The sequence below is a fragment of the Netta rufina genome (genome assembly GCF_964035555.1).
Source record: "Netta rufina genome assembly, chromosome: 4".
Classification (NCBI taxonomy): domain Eukaryota; kingdom Metazoa; phylum Chordata; class Aves; order Anseriformes; family Anatidae; genus Netta; species Netta rufina.
Window position 1 is genome coordinate 42,425,968 of NC_140127.1, and position 20,666 is coordinate 42,446,633.

A 20,666-nucleotide genomic window follows, 5' to 3' on the forward strand; every position below is an offset into this window, starting at 1 on the left:
CATTTTGCTTGTCATTGTATTTATAATTCACACACTCTGATCTACAGCTTGTGCTGCAAGAGGGGCTCTAAATTGGGATGGGTGAACTTTGAGGTTGAATTATGTTTTATTTCTCAAACAAAGCCACAGGTGTACAGCCCCGGAAGATGCCTTGTGCCTCTCTGTAAAACCCTACTGCTTAGAGCAGAAGTCTCCTGATACCAAGCAGTAAGGTGGAAATGCAAAAGTGAGGGAAGAGGCTGAAATCATGAACCTTTGTGCAGGCTGTGTCATGGAAACTGGGCATGAAGCAGACTGTGTGGCCACAACTCACTGTGTCATCTGCCACACTCATCTAAGCACCTGAAAACATTTCATCAGTCTTTGCCCTCCCCCAGGGGAAAGGGAAAACTCTGTAGACCCAAGATCTACCTAGAGGACTAGGTGGAGGACAGCAGGTCAAGGAATAGCTGGATCAGAGCCAGGACGATACATAGATCATGACACTCGCTTCTGGTCTGAGAATAATCCTTGGGAAAGCATTTTTCCGACAAGTGCCCAATTCCCATCGCTGGTGCAAGCTGTCATGACAGCATTCCCTGTCTCACCTGCCCAAAACTCTTATGAGCGGCTCGGCTCAACTCTTAATACTCAGTAACTCATGAACTCTTCTCATATGTCCTGAACCAAAATCCAGGCTCCAGGAGAGCATGCCTGCACGGCATTTTGAAGCCTAGAGGCTAGCACAGGCACCCGATCCCACGCAGCCCTGCTAGCTAGTTCATGCTTCACATATGAGGGCTGATGCTTTGCCATGTCGTAATCCTCCATCTGCTACAAATAGACTCAGGGTACATCCCGCCAGTATGTGTTACAAAACCCATAAGGTACGGGGTGAAGCAATGTGCATGAGCAAAGTGTCTATGCCTTGTAGAGAGACCATCGATTGTTTTCAATATATTAGACTGACACCTCTACATAAAAATAATTTTTCCATCAACTTCTCCATAAACATTATAAAAGAACTATTAGAACCACAGTCACAAACTGATGAACTGATAATAAACATAAGTAAGAAATCCTTGTTTATGTTTAGGGAGATCAGGAAGACATCCAAAAAGTTGAGAATCCATCAGTCCTTACGTCTAAAGTTGCTTCTAAGCATGTATTGCATCTGATTCTTTGAAACAAAGGGAAGAATTGGCATAGACTTCTATAGGAGTAAGGTATCATCCTTGAATGTTTTAAATTAGCCAGTGCAGCATATAAAAATTGAGATGTAGATCCTAAAAAGAATGGGAAGTGGGCTGGACGAAGAATTTTGCCCTTGATGTACTACCCAGACATTTCCAGAGCTAACTGCATCTGGATGTCTACCATGATTTTTATCTAGAAAAAAATAAAACTAAATAAGAGGCACCATCTATGGGCAAGCCTGTTGCTTGGGCTGCTAAAGGCAACCAGAAAGACTGTTTATTACAGCTAATAAAAGCCATACTCAAAGTGCAAAGTAGAATACCTTTCCCTTGATTTATTTTCGGAGATAATACAGATGTGGATGAATTCAGACACGCCTGCCTTCTTCAGCATTTTGGCAGGCACTGCTTTCCTATAGAGGAGAACAGTTCTGTATGTGTGTTTCTCACTGAATTTACTCTATGTAGGATTCTGCTGTCTAGGAACAGAAGCATTACCTAACAAATTCAAGCTAAGATATTAGAAAGAAATAATTACATTAGGCAAAGAACTGGACATGCCTGTGAGAATATTTTCTATAAATGTTTATCAGCTGCTCAAGAATGTAATATTTAAAACACTTTTCTTACACATTTCACGATAGTGTGACTGCTATAATTTTGGTAGTACAGCCAGAACTACCTTATTTAATGAATGCACCAACTAGCAAAGGTCAGTATGTTAGCACCTGGAAATCCATCACAAACCCATACTGGTAGCTTTTAAAACATCTTGTATATTTTAAAGTAATACATTCTTCTTCTGATAAGCTACAACTCGTTTTAAAAGAGGCTTCCTCCTCCATAATATTTTTCTAACTCGGCTGCCAAATGTCCACGGTAGTGCATGTACATTTGACATCTGATAATGTAATATATAGTAATATAAAATTTGAGACACAGTTAGACAGAGATCTCAGAGTCTGTAGCTTGGTCCGTTTGTTCCACCTTATTGTGACAACCTCACTCCTTAAGAGGCCTCAAACGAATTATATGCCAGAGTGTTCTTTACCACATAGACTGCTGAACTCAGTATGACTAATTTAAACATAACAGAGATCCCATAGAATTTCCTCAGTATGTAATATATTTAGAGTACTCAGAGTACCTGTTATAACTGTGGTCCACAACCTGCTTCCATGAAATAAAGGGATGTTTTGGCATTGACTTCTACAGGACCATGAGATTTTCCGTGGTGCTTTAGTTTAGACAAATCATAACTAACAGTTTTAAATGCTTTCTTTGATAGTATGAATTTAGGGTATGTCTCCAGTCTGATCAAAAGTTACCGTCTAACTTTATTCACAGGGTTGGTAAAAAAATATAGCAAGTCATATAAAGCCTATGCATTAGTCAGGTTGTAAACTTTTGCTACTCTAGATAACATACTCTATCTAATATTTAATTTTATATAATTAATTAAATAAATATTAATTATTTTAATTATTACTTATAATTAATTAATTGTTTTAATTAAATATTTAAATAAAGCAAATACTCTAAAACAGTTAAATTTAAGTTACTATTTAGCAACTGTTTCTGAACACTTTTGCTAGCATCTTTTAATATTGACAAGAGGGAGTAATATCTTGTGATTTAGCATTATGATAACATAGCTATTATTTTATATAAAAGATCTTCAAATTATGCTCTATCAGCATGATATCTGTGTTTTTAAACACAGGAACAAATGAAATATGCTGCTATGATAACATAGCTATTATTTTATATAAAAAATCTTCAAATTATTCCTAATCAGCATAATACCTGTGTTTTTAAACATAGGAACTGATGAAATATGCTGCTATTCTTGTCAGCTACTTAAGGCAAAGGCCCGATGAACACTTCATGAACTAAAATCTCCTCTGGACTAGTTGAAACTCAGATGTCTCCCAACCCAAATAAATATTTTCATTTGCTATGGTTGGGTTAATTTTGGGGGGGATTTCATATTTTTTAGTAACCAGAGTTTAGGAAAAGATTATGCTATTGTCAAACTTTTGGCTTATACAAGGTACTAGGCATAGGGTGAAACAGATTTCTTGCTCCTTTTTCTGGGAAGAGTAATAATTGTTTGCCACTTGACACATCCCTTATCAGTTCAGACATCATGTATTTTTTGTGTAGGGCTATGTTTTATAGGGTCCTAATAGATGCCCAGTCCTGCTAACTTGGACTGGGACAGTAAACAGGCATCAAGGATCTGATTTCTCTTATATCCAGCCTCAGCTTCTGAAGGAACAAAAGGATATTCAAGCCCAAGCACATACAACTCACAAGTGAGCACTTTGCAGCTATACTTTACACTGGAAAGCCAGTGTAAAAATACAATGCAATATAGCATATCTAGCCAAAGTAAAAGACAAATGATACGTCAAGTCCTAAAACTGTGTTTCACAGCTTCAGCTGTGCCCAGACTGTGAAATACCTGAGCACTGCTGCAATAGGAAAATATAAGCCATAGATATTGTCACTGACATAAGATCCTGCACACAATATGGCAGAAAACAAAATTGCATCAACTTGTCAACAAGTTAGGATTGCTTCTATTTTTATTATTAGAAAGTAAGAACATATTCTGCAATAAATTACATCCCATCAGACTCTGGGGGACTGGAGATCAGTCCAGAATATGATGAAGAATGTCTTTGTTACTAATATTCATACCCAAATCTGCAACCAAAATTTTATGCTCAGACACCTAAAGTAAAAATGTGATTAATCTTCATAACAAGAATTCATGTCTGTGTTTTAAACTGAGGGAACTTAGTATACATTAGGGATTTTGGAGCAAACGTAAGACTGGATGCTGAGCAAAGCAGAAAATTAAAATGCTGAAATCTAAATTGTCATTACTTTTCAGGGGTAACATTTCAGTAAGATTAACTGAGTAGTCCATAGCTGTTTTCTGGCCATTGATTTGACCTGTCTGCACACTTCCAACGACAACGTTATACAGTTTTTCATTGCCGTTCATGAAGCTGTCATGACCCACATAGGATCACTTACTACTATGGGGGAAAATAAACCAACCCGCCTAAAGCTGTAGTGAGTCCTAGTATCGTGCAACTAGACATAAGGATAAAATCCTGACTTCCAGAAACTGAACTCCCTTTGACAACATATGAGCCCAGATTTCACCCCAGAGACCTAAACTGAAACTTGGGTACAAATCTCCATGCAGTAAAATTTCAGACCACCATAAAAGTATTTCTTTTACACCCAGAACACAACGTTTTCAAGTGATACAAGATTTAACCAGAAGAGATTGCACATTTTACCTGAATCAGCAGCGGTGATGAGTAAAACATACTGCTCCTTCGTTTCTCGGTCCAGGCTCTGCACCAAGCGGAGCTCTCCACTGGCTGAGAGAATAAAGGCTCCTTCTTCATTTCCACCCACGAGAACATAGGTAAGCTTGCTGTTTAGGCCTTGATCATCGTCCCTTGCTACAACCTACAATAGCAACACAAAGATATGGGGAGAAATATCAGTATCTGGTAAATGCAGGGTCTGTACAATTTTATTGGGAAGGAAAAAGTATTCTCTATGACATTAATCCAAATTAATGGACTGATTTAAACCCAGTGCCTTAAGGACTATTATAAACTAGCTGTAATTGTAAAATGACTTAACACAGTGGTGATGGACTCAAAAGCGTTGTTTGAAAATTTTTAAATAGTTAATTACTTATTTTTCTCTAGCATAAACATAGTAAAGGCTGCGTTGGGATATAGTGAAAACCGCAGATGATTTGGTATAGGCTGGGCTGAGTATCAAAGAAAGCACTGTATGTCCTGCCGTCTGAATCCATTTAGTGCTCTTTCAACATTTGGATCAGAGCCTCATCCTATGTAGGCAATGATCAGATTGAGAGACCTGTTGCATCAAAGTTGAGCCTGAGATGAGGGAATATACTAAACTCTTAAAGTCCCAGTGTACATAGGAAGATAGGTCAAGTGAAAAAAATGATGCAAAAAGACCCTTCAAAGCCTAATATAAAATTTTGGTAAAAAACAACTAACAAACAAAAAGGAAAACAAAACAACAAACAATTCATATTAGATTACAGCCAAAAGAGAACTTTTCAATTTTTTATTTTTATTTTTTTTAATTGTGGAGGAAAGACACTACATATTAACAACATATCGTAAGGCTCACTAATAATTGTAGCAAACACATATTTATTTGTTGAACGTACTCACCTGAAGAATGACTTTGGGAAGTGTCTCTAAATTCTCAGGGACATTCACAGAGTATGGAGAAAGCTCAAATGTGGGAACATAATCATTGACATCCTTCAGAATAATATTGACTGCTGTGGTGTCAGTCCTTGGGCTGCTTCCACGATCGGAGGATTGAACAGTCAATGTATAGGAGGGCTTCTTCTCTCTGTCCAAAGGCTTAGCAACTGTTATCACTCCCGTCACAGAGTCGATGCGAAACTCATTATTGGTATCTCCACTCACGATGGCATAGCGGACTTGCCCGTTTGTACCCTCATCTCCATCGGTAGCAAGCACCTGGATTAAATCTGTCCCCGTTAAAGTATTTTCTCCCACCTCTACTTTATAAAGCTTTTGTGCAAAAAGGGGGTTGTTATCATTAATGTCGAGGACTATAACTACCACATCTGTAGATGAAGAAAGGGATGGCTGACCCTTGTCTGTAGCCACCACGGTCAATGTGTAGTTGGACACAGCTTCTCTGTCAAGCTCCCCAGTTAGCCTGACTTCCCCATCGATAGTGCCAATGCTGAATTTGTTTCCCAAAGGCCTAAGCAGACTGTACTCAATGTAGCTGTTTGGACCGCTGTCAGGGTCAGTTGCCTGTGCTTTGAACACAACCGTATCTATCGGCGTGTTCTCTGGGATGTAGGTCAGCTTCGGAGAGATAAAGCTGGGTGGGCTGTCGTTCACGTCTAGCAGAATAATTGAAACCTGGGCTGTGCTTGTGTACCTGGAGGCCGGAAGAGGGGCCATGTCATGGACTTGCACGACAAGGTTATAGAAAGACTGGCTTTCCCGATCCAGAGGCTGTTGGATGCTCAGCACCCCGCTGCTGTCGATGCCAAAATGTCCTGCGCTGTCCCCAGAGGTGATGCTGAAGGACAGCTGCGAGTTGGGGCCTGGTGGAGTGGGAGAAAAAAGGTAAGAGCATGATTTAATTTCACTGAACTAGATATAAATGTTTCTAGCCTCATTTCCTATCTAAATAAGGATTATATGATCATGCTGCCTGTTCAGCTTCCCCATCATCATTTTTGAATCCATCAGCTAATTTCAGGCGAGTTTCATGGTGGAACAGAAGCCTTTGAAATAATTAAATTCTGACATGAGTTGAAGAGAGACAGGGAAGGATGTTGCTAATTAGAGGGAACTAATTAGGGCACTAATTAGTGCCCTACTAGAGCCCACTGAGGGAATGGCCATCAGAGCTTGTCTCTGTACTTCTTTCAGCAGGAGCCACGTGGTGAGAACATGTGTACTTTGTTCCATCTATGATGGTTATGGACAAAGGATTTAAAGTGTTTTCTTTCAGAAACCAAGCCCCAAAAGCTCTGCTTCTTACAGAACAGTCTTTTTGCTCCTTTCTTCCCATTTCTAGGCTACAAAGTTATCATTGATTTAATTATTTTATGAATTCTTCCACCCAATTAAAAACAAACAAAAAAACAGAAACTGCTATGCCTCGATGGAGCAGGCCAAGAGTGAATACAGTGGAGAGGTATGCTTACCATACATGGAATAGTGTTCAAAAATACCAGATGAACAGCCTTCATCTTATGACTGAAACATAACTAGCAATTATGGTCAGGGAGTGATTTATAATTTTGGTAAGGGAAATGCATTGTGAGTCTTGACAAGGCTACAAAATGTCCCTAAATATGCCATACAGTCAAAAAAATTATATATTACATATATACACACTTTTAAATATAGTATACATTCATGTTATTAATATTTTAATTATTTTTGATTTTTTCTTCTTGTTTTGGGTCATGAAAAATGTGATTTATGATTAGCAGATTAACAAAATGTTCACTACTCATTTACACCTCAAACTCACGTTTTCTTGCAAAGAAACCAAGCCACCTGATTAAGCAGCTGATTACTTCATTGTGCATTTAGTCATTTTTACTCAGGAGCTCTTTTCCCTCCAACTGAACTGTTTAGGTATCAAAATTACCCCTGTATTTGATTTTTTAATCAATGGTGTTTACTAAGCTCAGACTTGGGAACTCTAGTCCTACTTGCCTTTTAGAGTGGCTACTCTAATCAGCATCTTTCTCTTCTTCTCTTGTAGAAACTTAATTAAAAAGTAAATAGAACCAAACATGAAAGACAAAATATTTTAACACAATTTAAAAAAAATACACTTGTATGCCAGATATTAGTGTTTCTATGTTACTTTGACCAAGTGAATTACTGTGAAAATGTAGTACTATTCTATTTTTTGTTCAGTTGTATTTTAAAATGATCAATTATAGAAGTCTTTGATTTCAGTAAAGTACTTTCTGGCAATTCAAGATTTTGACGTCTGACTTTGGAAATGGGTAGGAATTAGATCTTAAAGAATAAAATTATTTTTTTTTTACTATTTTTAAATACATTTTTTTCATTGTTTTCTATGGTGGTGTATTCCTACTAAATTTACTACTTATTCTTTATCTCACCTCCATGTAACTTCTCATTCCTTGTCCTGTATTCTCATAGGTCTTAACATTGCTAATGTTTATATAGATTAAATTGTGGTTCTCCTGAAGCAGAAGGAGATTTTCCTAAATATCACTGGAGCTGGGACTGCCACTTGAACTATTCTGTTTCAAACAGCACACAAATCTGGAATTATGTACCTCATCCACCCTCTCTCTCCAGGTTAGGAGCTGGATTTTTCTTATGGTGAATGTAGGGGCATCCTCTTTGCTTAGGTTTAGGCTTATTTCATTCCAGTGTTAATACAGTAAAACTCTGAGTAACAGCTCAGACATGAAGCCACTAGTTTCCATGATGGTCTTTTAAAGATCTTGTTTCTATTTTTCTTTATTTAATGAGACAAAAAAAAAATCCTACTTTTTTTATTTATTTTCCATAAATAAAAATACCTATAGTCTATAGGTATGCTATAGAGTCTCACTTCCTAGTCTAAAAGGGAAATTTGACGGCTTTTGCCATCAGAAAAATTTTAACAAACTGACATGTGTGCTTTGTCCCAAGAAGAAACACTGATTTTTCTGTTAATTACATATGGAAATATATATATATATATATATATACAAATATATGAGTCTCAAAATGAATGTATCTAAGGAAACCGAGTCATTTATTGTTCTGTAGATGAGCTGATGTTTACTATGGATTTGTATGGTTCAAGCTGACATAAATCCCAGTGGTGTGTCAAACAAGAAAATGACAGTGGAAGCTGTTTCACAATCACAGTGAATTTGTTCATCAGTGCTTATCCTAAAGCAACAGGTATATCTCATTAGGAAACAATGTGTTTTCAGAGCTATTTGGGGATCATGTAACATAATCAATGAAATCATATTTGTATGCACTGTCTGAATCACATGCAGTGCAGTATAATACTGGTTATTTCTGTACTCCAGATAAATTCAAGAAAACACAGGATAAAAGGTTTGGGGCTTCAAACAAAAACATAAATAGATGACCACATTTGCTAAAGTTGCAGTTCTGTTGGGGTTGCAGTTCAGCCTGGCATGTTCTTGGAATGAAATTTCTGCCCTTTTAAATTTTAAATCCAGCCTGTTAGAAAAGTCAGTGTGACAGAAAACGTAAGAGGCAAGATATCTGTCTTACTTTTCATGGCATTGCTCCTCAAATGCTCATTTACTTCCTTCCTAATTGAGTGCATGATGAATGTAAAATGATACGTCAGTGCTATGACAGATCACATCCATTGCATGCAGATGGAAAATAATGTATGAGGTGCAAGAAAAAAGGAAAACAGACCCATAATGGCTAAGTGAAATTAACTGTCAAAAATGTTTGAAGCCAAGCATCATAATCCTAATTTTTTAAAACTTTTTCTTTTTCCTTGTTTGGTTGTTAGGGTTTGCAGTTGTTTTTTTCCTTCTTCATTTTCTACCCACTTTATATTGTGATGAAGTCAAAAATATTTGGAGAGGAAAAGACAATCTATAAGAGGGGATAGATGAGACACAAACCCATTTCTCTACATGCCTGAAGGAGCAATAACTTCCCTGGATATGTAGATGCAAGTACAAATTCCTCCTCCAATATATAGTTAGCTTACAAAAAAATAAATCTTTGACAAGAGTGATGAAGAAGAGATCCATACAAGAACAGCCAATATCATGAAGGTCTAATTTCTAGTTTGCTGGCTTATCTTATGGAAACTTCTCTCTCTCACTTTCTCAGTTTGATCTCAAAAATAGTTGTACAACCCTTTATCACTGAAAGCACTATCCATCAGCACTTGAATGTTCCCACAAAAATGTCTGAGTTTGAACAAAGCATTTCCTGAGGAAAAAAATGTTTCACTGAACAATCTTGATGAGCTCTGTTGTTATACATACATAAACTGGGGTTCCTTGAAGCACGTATATGCTTTGTTCTTGAAGCCCACATTTCAGTATAAGACATTACAGGGTTTCCTGAGCCTCCAGTTGAGAGAAAAGTTTGCTTAATTTGTCACAAAATATCCTTCACCTGTAAGTCAGTGTGAGTGCTATAAATAACTTTGTATTAAGTCACTCTGAGTAACGTCTATGGACACTTAATGTGCAGTATGTTACGAAATCACTTTTATGTATTTTATGACCATATTCTGCAATTATTCTTGTTTGGGCATAAATTATATGGCAAAATGCTTAAGCAAGCTATAAAGATCGTATCTTTAGCACTCCAACACATTAACACCTTCTAGATGTCATAAATAATCCCCAAATTAAAGCTTATTTTAAAGAGAAAATTTCCCATGATCTCTTTTAGTCAGTTTTTAAACTCTGCTATCCATACCCTGTAGATCACAATCCTCTTAATGATATACTTATAAATTATAGTACAGTTCAGGAAATTAAATAAAAAACAAACCTGAAAGCACATTTAGGTCTTATTTAAATGTGCAACCTGAACACCATAATTTGTCTGCTGGTGCTTAATTCTTGAAACTTGCTCTAGATAAAACACAGCTTCTCTGCAATTCATTGCCACAACAGCAATATGAAGCCACCCTCCTAAACCTGATGTGAAATATGAGGAAAATTACCTCTACTTACACAGCATGCAGTAATTGTAAGCACACAATGGCGTCCTAAGGATAGCCCTAATTTGCCCTTTCTACTTGATCTGCTAATACACTGCTAACATGAAATATGCATTTATCATCAGAATATAAGGAAAAGCCTACCATCATCTGCATCTGTGACACTGAAGTTGAGAATAGCAGACCCAGGAGACAGGTTCTCCATCAAAGACGTACTGTATGAAGCCATGCTGAATACTGGCGGGTTATCATTTATGTCCAATATGTTGAAGTACACTCTGATGGTAGTAGATTGGCCTCCTCCATCTTCTGCACGGACGGTCAGAATATAATACTGCTGCACTTCGTAGTCCAATGCACGAGTCAGGTTGAAGACTCCAGTAACGGGGTTCAGGAAGAACGTACCCTCTTCATCATCTTCACTCACAGTGTAGGTGATTTCTCCATTTATACCGGAGTCATCATCTGTGGCTAGGATGGCTGCCACTAATGAACCTGCACAGCATAAGAGTGCAAAACAAGTCACTCACAAAAGGCACGTCACCAACGTGGGCACGGGGTGCTCATTAACAAGCATTTCTGTAGAACAAAAGGTGTCGGTTGGTAAACATTCAAGCCTCAGAATTGTATGCCTAAATTTTGTGACAGCTTTTTCAACGCTGAGAGGAACAATATTCAGTATGATGTTTATTTTCAATGGCAACTAAAAAAAATACACCAAGAAATGGTCAGCAATATTTGGTTTTATCTTTAAATGGGAGCATTTCCAGATACCAGCTGGGGCAAAAATAGCTGTTCTCCTTTTCTGTATTTTCTTTCTGCTATTCAAAGGATCTTTTTCTCTCCACAGACAAACACAAGTTCTGAAACCTTCTATATACTTCTTATTAAATGCAGAAAACTGAAATGTCAGTACTCACACCAAAAATCCCATCCCTACTTTTTGAAAAAAAGTGCCTTAGCAGGGTAACTGCGGTTAGAAAGCCAGAAACCTTATAGGGGTTCATTCTTCAATGTTTTTTGAAATTCAACTCCTTATGAATTTGTGCCATTGTTTTCGTTTCTGCATAGCTGCATTCACATGACTGACCTATCTTACTAAAGTTTGGAAATTCAGTGTCAGTTTTTAGTATATTGAATACTAACTATAATTAAGATCAGCTCATTTCCAAGAAAGTTAATCATTTAACTTCTTTTTCCTGGAACCAGATGAATTACATTTGCTCTAGCACAGTTAATTATTTTTGAGCAATGTGACAACAAAAATTGCTTATCATCAGGATGAAGAATAGTGCTACAATTCTGTTTAATCTAGCTGAATATTCTGGTATCTTTTCCATACATTTGATTACCTAATGCTTTAACATTTCTGATTGCATGCTAGTTGGCAAAAAGGGCTGTTCCTAAGCCGGATCGGATCACCAACCCTCTCGCGGGCCTGCAGCAAAGAAGAATCAGAGCAGTGCTAACCTCTGTGCAGCACACAGGGGTAGGGAAACACAGCAAGGACCCTCTTTGAGGCCCCAGGAAGGTGCAACTTGCAACCACAGCTGCTGGGCTGCAAGGGGAAGGGGAATACTCACTGCGCATACCCTCTGGGATAGAAAGCAGACTCTCAGAGGGGAAACCTCACACTGTTTCTTCCTTCTGCATGACTTCACACAACTGGCCTGCCACCACTAAGCCCAGTATAAGGCACAGATCTATACCCCACATACGCAATTAAGGAGAGAAGCTTTGTCTCAACAGGGAGGGAAATATGCTCGCCATTTACAGGGTTATTCCTGCTAAAACAGACTGAGCCTCAGGACTAGGACTGGCAAGAGAGAATAGCATAGCTGGGGATCAGCAACCAAACTGCCCAATGCTACGCAGATGTCTTGTCTCGATTACTTCCAAATTCCTGAAGCACAGCTGACTACAGTATACTGCTTTAACATAAAACACCACTGAATTTTGGAACTGTCACTGTGGGACAGAGCGCAGAAACTGGAGGCATGGGGGTAATCTCCGTTGTCCCAAGCTGAGCCTCCCACACTCATGAGTCTAAGCCCTAATAAAAGCTTCAAAGCTATCACTATGTCATTTACATCTCCTTTGTTTGTTTATGTTTTAGAAAAAGTTTCTAAGATGCTTCAGTAACTAATAAAGCAGATACTGCTTTTATGAAAGCACTCTGTATAGAATACTGGAAACTATTTATTGAGAGAAATATTCATTTCTCATCTTGACCCACAATATATAGCACAGCTTTGAAAAGTTTTTGTTGTTGTTTGGTTAGTTGGTCTAAATAGTTTCTAGCTTAAAACCTAACCTGTAAACATCAAACCACTATCACAAATGAAACAAGCTTTAAAAGAGGAAAAGAGCAACTCAGAAGGTTTGCAATTAATTCTAGGAATCTAGGAATTAATTATCTAAAGGTCACATTTTGTACAAAAAGTCGTCAAAACTAGGAGTCAAAGACGATATTAAGAAAATATGATGTTAGGATTAGTAACTGAGTGTGTGTCAGAAATACTATTGAGAAATCAATGTATAAAATATCAGCAGCTCAATGGCAACCAATTTTGTGATCCTATCTGCAATGCATTCAATACTCGCATCAACTCTGCATCTTTTCCGTAAGAGTATAGTGTTTCCATTCTGTAAGTTTTTCCCTCTATTACTTTCCTGGTTTTGCTTTGTTTTGTTTGTTTGTTTGTTTTAATAGTAGCACTCAGAGGTTTCCACTGTCATACAGGCATAATTCCTGTTCTGCATCTAGGAACTAAGGTTTGTTTTTGTGTTGTTGGCTTTTTTTTTTGTTTTGTTTTGTTTTGAGTGGCAACTATTTCTCTATTTCCCCAAAATAAATGTTACCCTATTGTACTGCACCAGTGATACTGATTTGCTAGCAAGCAGACTTTCAGCATGATGCGATTCTCTCTGTCTCTCCATCCCATCTGAGAGATGCCTTTGACCACTGCTGCCTCCTGGACTAGTCAGAGAGGTTTTCTTTCTCCTTCTCAAGTCCCTCTGGATGGATGAAAAGAAAATTTCAGTCAGTTTTAGGGTCATTTCCTATTTACCTGGGGTGGTATCTTCCGGGATATCAAAGGAATACACTGGTTTGGAGAACTTGGGGATATGGTCATTAACGTCACTGACAGTGATGTTTATTCTCATGTCTGAGGACTGCAGGCCATCATCAGCACGAACCAGCAAGGAGTACTTGGAACGGCGCTCTCGGTCCAGGCGCTTGGTGGCTATCAGGTCTCCTGACTCAGGGTCAATGTGGAAGCTATCATCTGCACCGCTGATAATAGTGTATGTGACAAGGGCATTGGCTCCCTAAGCAAAAACAGAAGTGGTCAAATCAAGTTATTTGCCAGGAAAACCACATCGTAACTTTCAGTAAGGCAAGAACCGTTCCAGTAACTGCACTTGGCGAAAATTTTCAGAACAGTTTCCTTTAATAAACAGCCTTCCTGCCCAGTCTCAGCTTCAGTCCCCCAATACAGATGCCTACGCACACAGTTTTTATTTATGAGACGTGAAATGACGAGATTGTTCGGATAGTTTTTGCTCCACTGTTCATAAAAGGGTTTCATCCAACCAAGACCACAAAGCTCTAATACCTGTTTTAACCTCAAGCCAGCATCAGCAGGCAATGCTACACCTTTCCTCTACCAGTGACTAGTGTTTATTCTTCTTTTAAATTGGAAGGTGAAATTAAATGAGCCTGTTGCCAGTGGGCACAACTCTGCCCTCCTTCAGTCACAGGAGGTGGGGTGTGGAAGGAGGAAGACAGGGAGGCATGAAAAAGAGGGAGCCAAGCACCAGCTCTACCAGCTTCTGGTCAGGAGAAACTCATGGGAGCAATGACTGCACAGGTGTCATACAGCAGCCCCCAAAAGGTCAATTTATGCAAGGAAATGCATTCATCCCCGTGAATAAGCAGCCCTGAAGTGACAAGTCATGTGTCACTGAAATCACAGTTCTGATCTCTTGGGTTGTGCTGCCAGTCCCTGGAAGCCAAAAACATTAGCTTTGGGGGTTGAACAAAATATCTCATTTGACCTTGTGGAAAAAAAATAAATGAAATAAAGGGGGAAAAAAGGGATACATGTGCACTTTGAGCATTTTGGTTAAAAAGAAAATGAAGGAAAAGTAATTTTACACAGAAAAATCATTTTTTTTCTTTTTCCTTAAAGGTTGAAATTAAAACTCTGGGAAGAAAAAACAAAAAAAAAACAAAAAAACCCAAAACCTCTAACTAACATAGTGACACGATGTGTTTTGCCTTGGCCCCACCCCATCAGAAATAGGCACTGAAGGTTTGGCATTTGGCAGCCTCTGGAGTGGCGCACTTGTGCTCCACATGCTGGTGATGCCCAGCAGTGTGTTTTGGTGAGCAACTAATGCTGCGGCTGGCCATTTCCCCCACGCCTTCTGTTTGGGCACCACATACCACCCCAATCAAAGAGATCAGGGAGAAAGAATCACAGAATCACAGAATCACAGAATTTTCTAGGTTGGAAGAGACATTACAGCTGTTTCAAACATTCTTGCCTAAAAAAGCAAATTAAGGGAGATAAATACTCACTTATACCTGTGAGATGAGAGGAAAGCATTAGTTATCTGGCCTTACGATAGCACCTCGTGCCAAACCTTTTCTCTGGAGTTTTGTTTCAAAGAGCTGGATTGAGCTAACTGATAAAATGAAATTTCAAAAGAAAACACCCTTCTCCAGGTGCCCAGCCTCTGACAGCTGCACGCAGAGCTTCAGTGTACACAGACTCTGTGTGCTCAGGTGTACCTGGGGTATGTAATTCATTTTCCTGTTATTGTGTGGCTTAACAAAAACAGCTGATAATAATTTAAGATTTCATAGGTGACCAAGTTTCTCCACAATTTGTTTTACTAGGCAGCCTTCTCCTAACAGAGCACAGCTAAAACAGCAGCTACATGTGATTCTGGCCTAATCAAATTAGTAACTTTACATCAATTAGGTGAGAAGGAAAGCAAAATAAAAGGTTTGTGAAACCTATTACAAAGCTGTATAGAAACTTCCCATCAACAACTGTCTGAAATGCATTTGCAAAGCTCTAGAAGCTGTTGTAATTGTTAAAGCCCTTAGTAACATCTATCAGCTAGAGTCTGTCTTTACATCGTCTCTCAGATCTCTACAAAGATTTTATTATAACCGACAAGGGGCTGAAATTTGCTGCCTTAATACTATCATTGAAAATCATTATCATAGTTATAAGAGGGATTCATGTACACCATTCAACCATAATTTTTAAGCATTCTGTCACCCTTTTAAAGTTAAACCTTTGATTCTGAAAGCAGCTGTGCATGTAGTAAAGGCAGCATGCTCAGGCACCCGCATTTTACTGAGCTACATATATGGGTTGCACATGTGAAAAAAGAAGACAGAAATGCATAACACAGCAGGAATGGTCACAAAAGAGGCTTGAGCGTAATACATTGCTAAAATCTTAGATATCAGTTTGCTGTATCTCAGCAGAAAGTGGCCATTTAAGATTTACTTCTTCCTAACCTGAAGATATATACTGTTACAACTTTTGTTATGATTGTGCACTTTTCCAAAATCCTGCTTTCTGTCTGTACATCAGACTGCTCCCAGAAAACAAAGGAAAGAAGAAGTTCTTATCATTCATACCATTCCTAGGCGTGTTTTAGTGCATCCCTATGTAGAAGCAAGATTCATTACATCAATTAACAATCACAGAAGGAATAACCAAGCTACCACAAAAAAAAAAAAAAAAATCTCCTGAGGGGGTTGAATTACATTATTATTTGAATGCAAGAATTACTTGTTGCTGTTAAGTGTAACACTATATTTTAATGACAACACAAGCTTCTTTGCATGCTCATACTGACTTTTTAGGTCTTTCCCCAGTGTAAAGAAAATCATTTCAAGTGAAAAAAACAATATGATTAACTTTCTCATAACTTAATTTCCAAAAGTAATGAATACATTAAATTATATTTGGATATACTTGCCTGACACATACAAGAGACTACAATATCCCACGCTAAGCCAACTGGCTGTTTAATATCAGTAGCTCAGAAGGCTTTTGCTGGCTTTTTAACAGCTCCTTAGTTGCAGTGTCCTCAAAGAAATGAATTTCCAGAATTGCATTTTTAGTACAGTTCTTCAAATATGAAACCATGCTCCTACCTCATCAGCATCCATGGCTGTCAGCTGCATTATCTTAGATCCATCTCCTATATTCTCCTCTACAGTCAGATCAAGCATATCTGTGGGGAAAACTGGTGGGTTGTCATTGATATCCTGAAGCGTTATTTCCACCTATAAAGAGGAAGAATCAGAAAAAGTTGTGTGAGCACTGCAAGTTAGATGTTGATTAGACTCGAATGTTACAAATCACATAATTTTGAAAGAAATCAGGTAAATTGTGCCTAATCGCATGAATTAGAACATTCCCAAATAACACTGACAACAGGAACAGCCCCTCTGGATATTTAAATTCCACATTGTTAGAAAATACTCATAGGAAAACCTCTAACATAAATAAAGATAATTTGACTTGTTGATAGCGACTGATTTTAAATGGTCCTAGCCTAGTTTATATTGGAAAAGATCCACTGATAGACTGTCATTGTAATCCCCAAAGTCGGCCCCTGGAGGATAGCTGCCAAGTCCCGGGGCAGGGGATCATTCAACCATTAAATGCTGCTTGACATAAAGATGAGGTGGTGTAAAATTCTCTCTGAAATGTTTATGTATTGGCAACTCTCAGTTCTGAGGGAGGAAAAAACACCCTTGCACTTTATATTAAAATATACATATATATGTGTTTTTCCCTCTCTCAAAGCTCTTGTCTAATTGCAAACACAAATGTTACTTTAGAAGCAGCAACTAGCATCCACTCTCTTATGTACACCTAAACATATTGTTTTCACTTGCTGTATGTGTATGCCTTCCCAAGTAGCAATGATGGTTTCTGAAAGATTGTATTATTTATTCTTTTTTTTTTTTTTTTTTTTTTTTCATAAGCAGGATTGTTGAGTTCTCATAGCTCTGCTGATGGCAATTCAAAAAGCCATAGAATTTGATTTTCCCTGATTGCTAGGTATGACATACAATATTCCAAATATTTTTTTTTGAATATTTGGCATCATTTTTTAATTTTTTTTTTTCCTGTGCAGAAAAAGGGGCTGGTTTGGGTCTCAAAATATTAAATGGCCACCAAACTCTGAAGAACCTCTATAGAGAAAACTGAGTAGCTGGAGGAAGCCAATCTGTCTTTATTTCTCATTAAGGAATAGAGAAAAGTAGACAGGGCCATTCCACAGGAAGGGTGGCAAAGACATGGATGACTTAAAGAAGATACCTAGGTTGACAGGCAAAATATTACTTTGTACTTGCATGTAGTTGCCATGCCATTGTCCACAGAGGTTCTCCTTGTAGTTCGTTGAAAACATACAGGCCTGCTCTGGGTATGATCAATGCAGACACCCCTGGTGATATGAAGTCTATGATTTTTACTATTTCTAGTCAACTGCCATATTTTTTCCCCATCCCCAAGCAGATCAGTAATTGCCAAACCATGCTGACAATCACCAGGATGATCCCAAAAGTAAGTGTTAGTGACAGAGGCTCGGTTGTCTGCAGAACAACTGAGTCAGCCAGGCTTGCTGGTAGCATCTCTCCCCAAGATCCCAGTGGCTGCACCCCAAAGCCATCGATCCTCTGAGGGCTTCCCAAGCTAGGGATCTCACCTTGCTTCTCTGAGGCAGTTTCTAAAGAAGGTTCAGGCAGACAGCCTGCCATGGCATTAAAGGGAACTGACAAGTTTTTAAAAACAGAGGCTATATTACATCAATATTAGAGAAATCTGCTGAAAATGCAGACAAAACACTGGGCTTTAAATGGCCTTTTATAGGAGACTGTTATTTATTTACACCATATATAATTCCTTTGATCATTTGCAAATGGTACTGTGCTTCATGGACTGAGAAAAATTAACGTTTTATTGTGAAATTCACATCTGTGACAACAGAAGTACAAGAAGTGCTAACCAGAGCATCACAAACAATGATTCAAACAATCAAATAACCAGACACAAATTTTCAGAGAATACTGATGGTTTTCATAGTGACTGCTGCACCAGACCGACAATTATTCACTGAAAGGGGAGAAACACAGCAGAAGTGACAGACGAAGGATTTTGTCACCTGCCAAGGAGGTCCTCCCCCTGAACTGGCACAACAAACCACACTCCTTGGTGAAAGTATTGCATTTCACCAGGTACAGTTTCAAGCTAAAGCAGCTGCACAGCTCTGCAATTTATTTATTAATACCATTGTATGTCACGAACAACTACAGTGTTACAGCTACTGGTGATATATCAGCACTGGAACCGAATTTCACAATGAGAGATTGCTCTTTGTAAAAAACATGAAAAATATATGAGAACTTCTGGGGTTTTGGGTTAGGAGATCTGCATTGCCTACAGCTTGCATCATGTAAAATAATAAGAATCCAAGGATACAGATGGCTAGGTATGGTTTGTGTGAGAAATTAATTAATTATAAAGTCCGATTCTGGAGGACTGAAAATAAAAAGTAAAAATGATTGATTTTATAGAAATAGTTTTATCCCGGAAAATCACCTGGCAAGTAAACAAAGACACTACTTTATATTAAAGACATGCTTTAAATGTCAGAAAAAAAAAAAAAAAATGCTCATATAAGGAGATAAATTTGTAGATAGAGACCACTATTTTTAAGGGGGCTTACACCATAATTGCTGCTTATTCACAGGGCTTTGATAATATATATTGCTTCATAATTCACTGTTGGCTAGTTCTCATCACCAGCCCTGTGTAAAACTTCTTTTTTTAACTTCTTCTATGTCTTCTATGTAGTAAGTCCTTGCAACAGTGCAATACCCCTGCCACTATTACAGATGGCCAACCCATCCTCATCTGTGACATCCTGATTGCTGCAGCTTGCTGTCTCATTTTCAAAGCAGAGGAAGTATTAATGACCTTAATCTTGTTCGGATTCTTATTTGCTGCTCAAATTGGTGCTTTTTTTTTTTTTTTTCCTAAATAAACAAATGCAGAACAAATACATATAAAGAATCAAACAAGGACATCAATTCATAAAGCCTACAGTATTTAAGCATTTAGGGCATGAACCTGAACATGAGGAAGTAGTGGGAAACTCATTGATTTTGTTGTTTTAAAGGTGGTCTTTGCTTTGAATAACACACTCTTTGAATTGAGGGTGTTTATGAAGAGTCTATGTGAATGAGACTACAAAGAATGATAATGCAGTGTAGTCTTCACACTTTGTGCACAGATCAAGAAACAATATTGGACCCAAGAAGAAACTCAGTTACGATGCAAAATAATTTATTATTATTTTTTGTTAACCAGAATTACTATCTGGATGCTATAAATAGAGTTTGCATTCGAATAATCTATTCTGACACTTACTCAAAATAATGTGTTGAATTAAGAAACAGTTACTAGAAGACTGAGTTTAATTTCTAAGACCAAAAGAACCAATCAACTTCAAAAATACTAGTACCCCAGAGAATTACTACTGAACAGGCTAGACAAATTCCATACTCAACATAAAAAGCTTAATATTAGAGTTTTATTTTGGAACAAGAAATTACTCCAGTGACCAAACTTGCTGGGTTTATGAGCTACAAAGGTATGTAAAATAAAACATTGCACTGGAAGGCAACGTGCCAAATTCTATCTGGTTGTAACGCCTTCTATAAACCAATGGACTCATTTGGCCAGAATCTATCCCTCTGTTTTATTGCATGTATTAACATTTGTTTTTCTTTTATTTCAAGGTGAGTAGGGTTTATAGACAGAGTGTTTTTTTTTTTTTCTAAAGTTCTTCCATCTAATCAACAAAAATGAGGGGGAAAAAAAGCCACAGAAAACTTGAATTAGCTCATGTGGCAGCAGCAAGTTTCACTGGTAGCCCAAAACCATGTGCAGTCGTTCCTGCTTGCAGCCACCCTGTCCGTGTTCCATGCTTCATCAGAGATCTCTCGCTAGAAGATGATCTAAGAAGAAAGGAAGTCCCAGATGTCTCACATGTTCAATACTCCTTCAAATGCTACAGCTATTTGATTAAAGATCAAACAGAATGGAAAGGCAACAGCTTTTCTTTCAATTTATATATTGAGTCATTCTTTCC

At 37.9% G+C, this 20,666-nt stretch overlaps 1 protein-coding gene across 1 annotated transcript in view; it reads right to left on the minus strand.

Moving 5' to 3' along the window:
• The window catches only part of FAT4 (FAT atypical cadherin 4), a gene marked incomplete at both ends in the record, with an annotated part of 139,893 nt that overhangs the window by 51,495 nt on the left and 67,732 nt on the right, over window positions 1-20,666 (minus strand). The window contains 5 exons of the mRNA XM_084286708.1: window positions 4,496-4,670; window positions 5,420-6,342; window positions 10,608-10,958; window positions 13,535-13,796; window positions 16,654-16,785. Of these exons, the coding sequence (XP_084142834.1) occupies window positions 4,496-4,670; window positions 5,420-6,342; window positions 10,608-10,958; window positions 13,535-13,796; window positions 16,654-16,785 (1,843 nt within the window). The remainder of the gene's footprint in view (window positions 1-4,495; window positions 4,671-5,419; window positions 6,343-10,607; window positions 10,959-13,534; window positions 13,797-16,653; window positions 16,786-20,666) is intronic.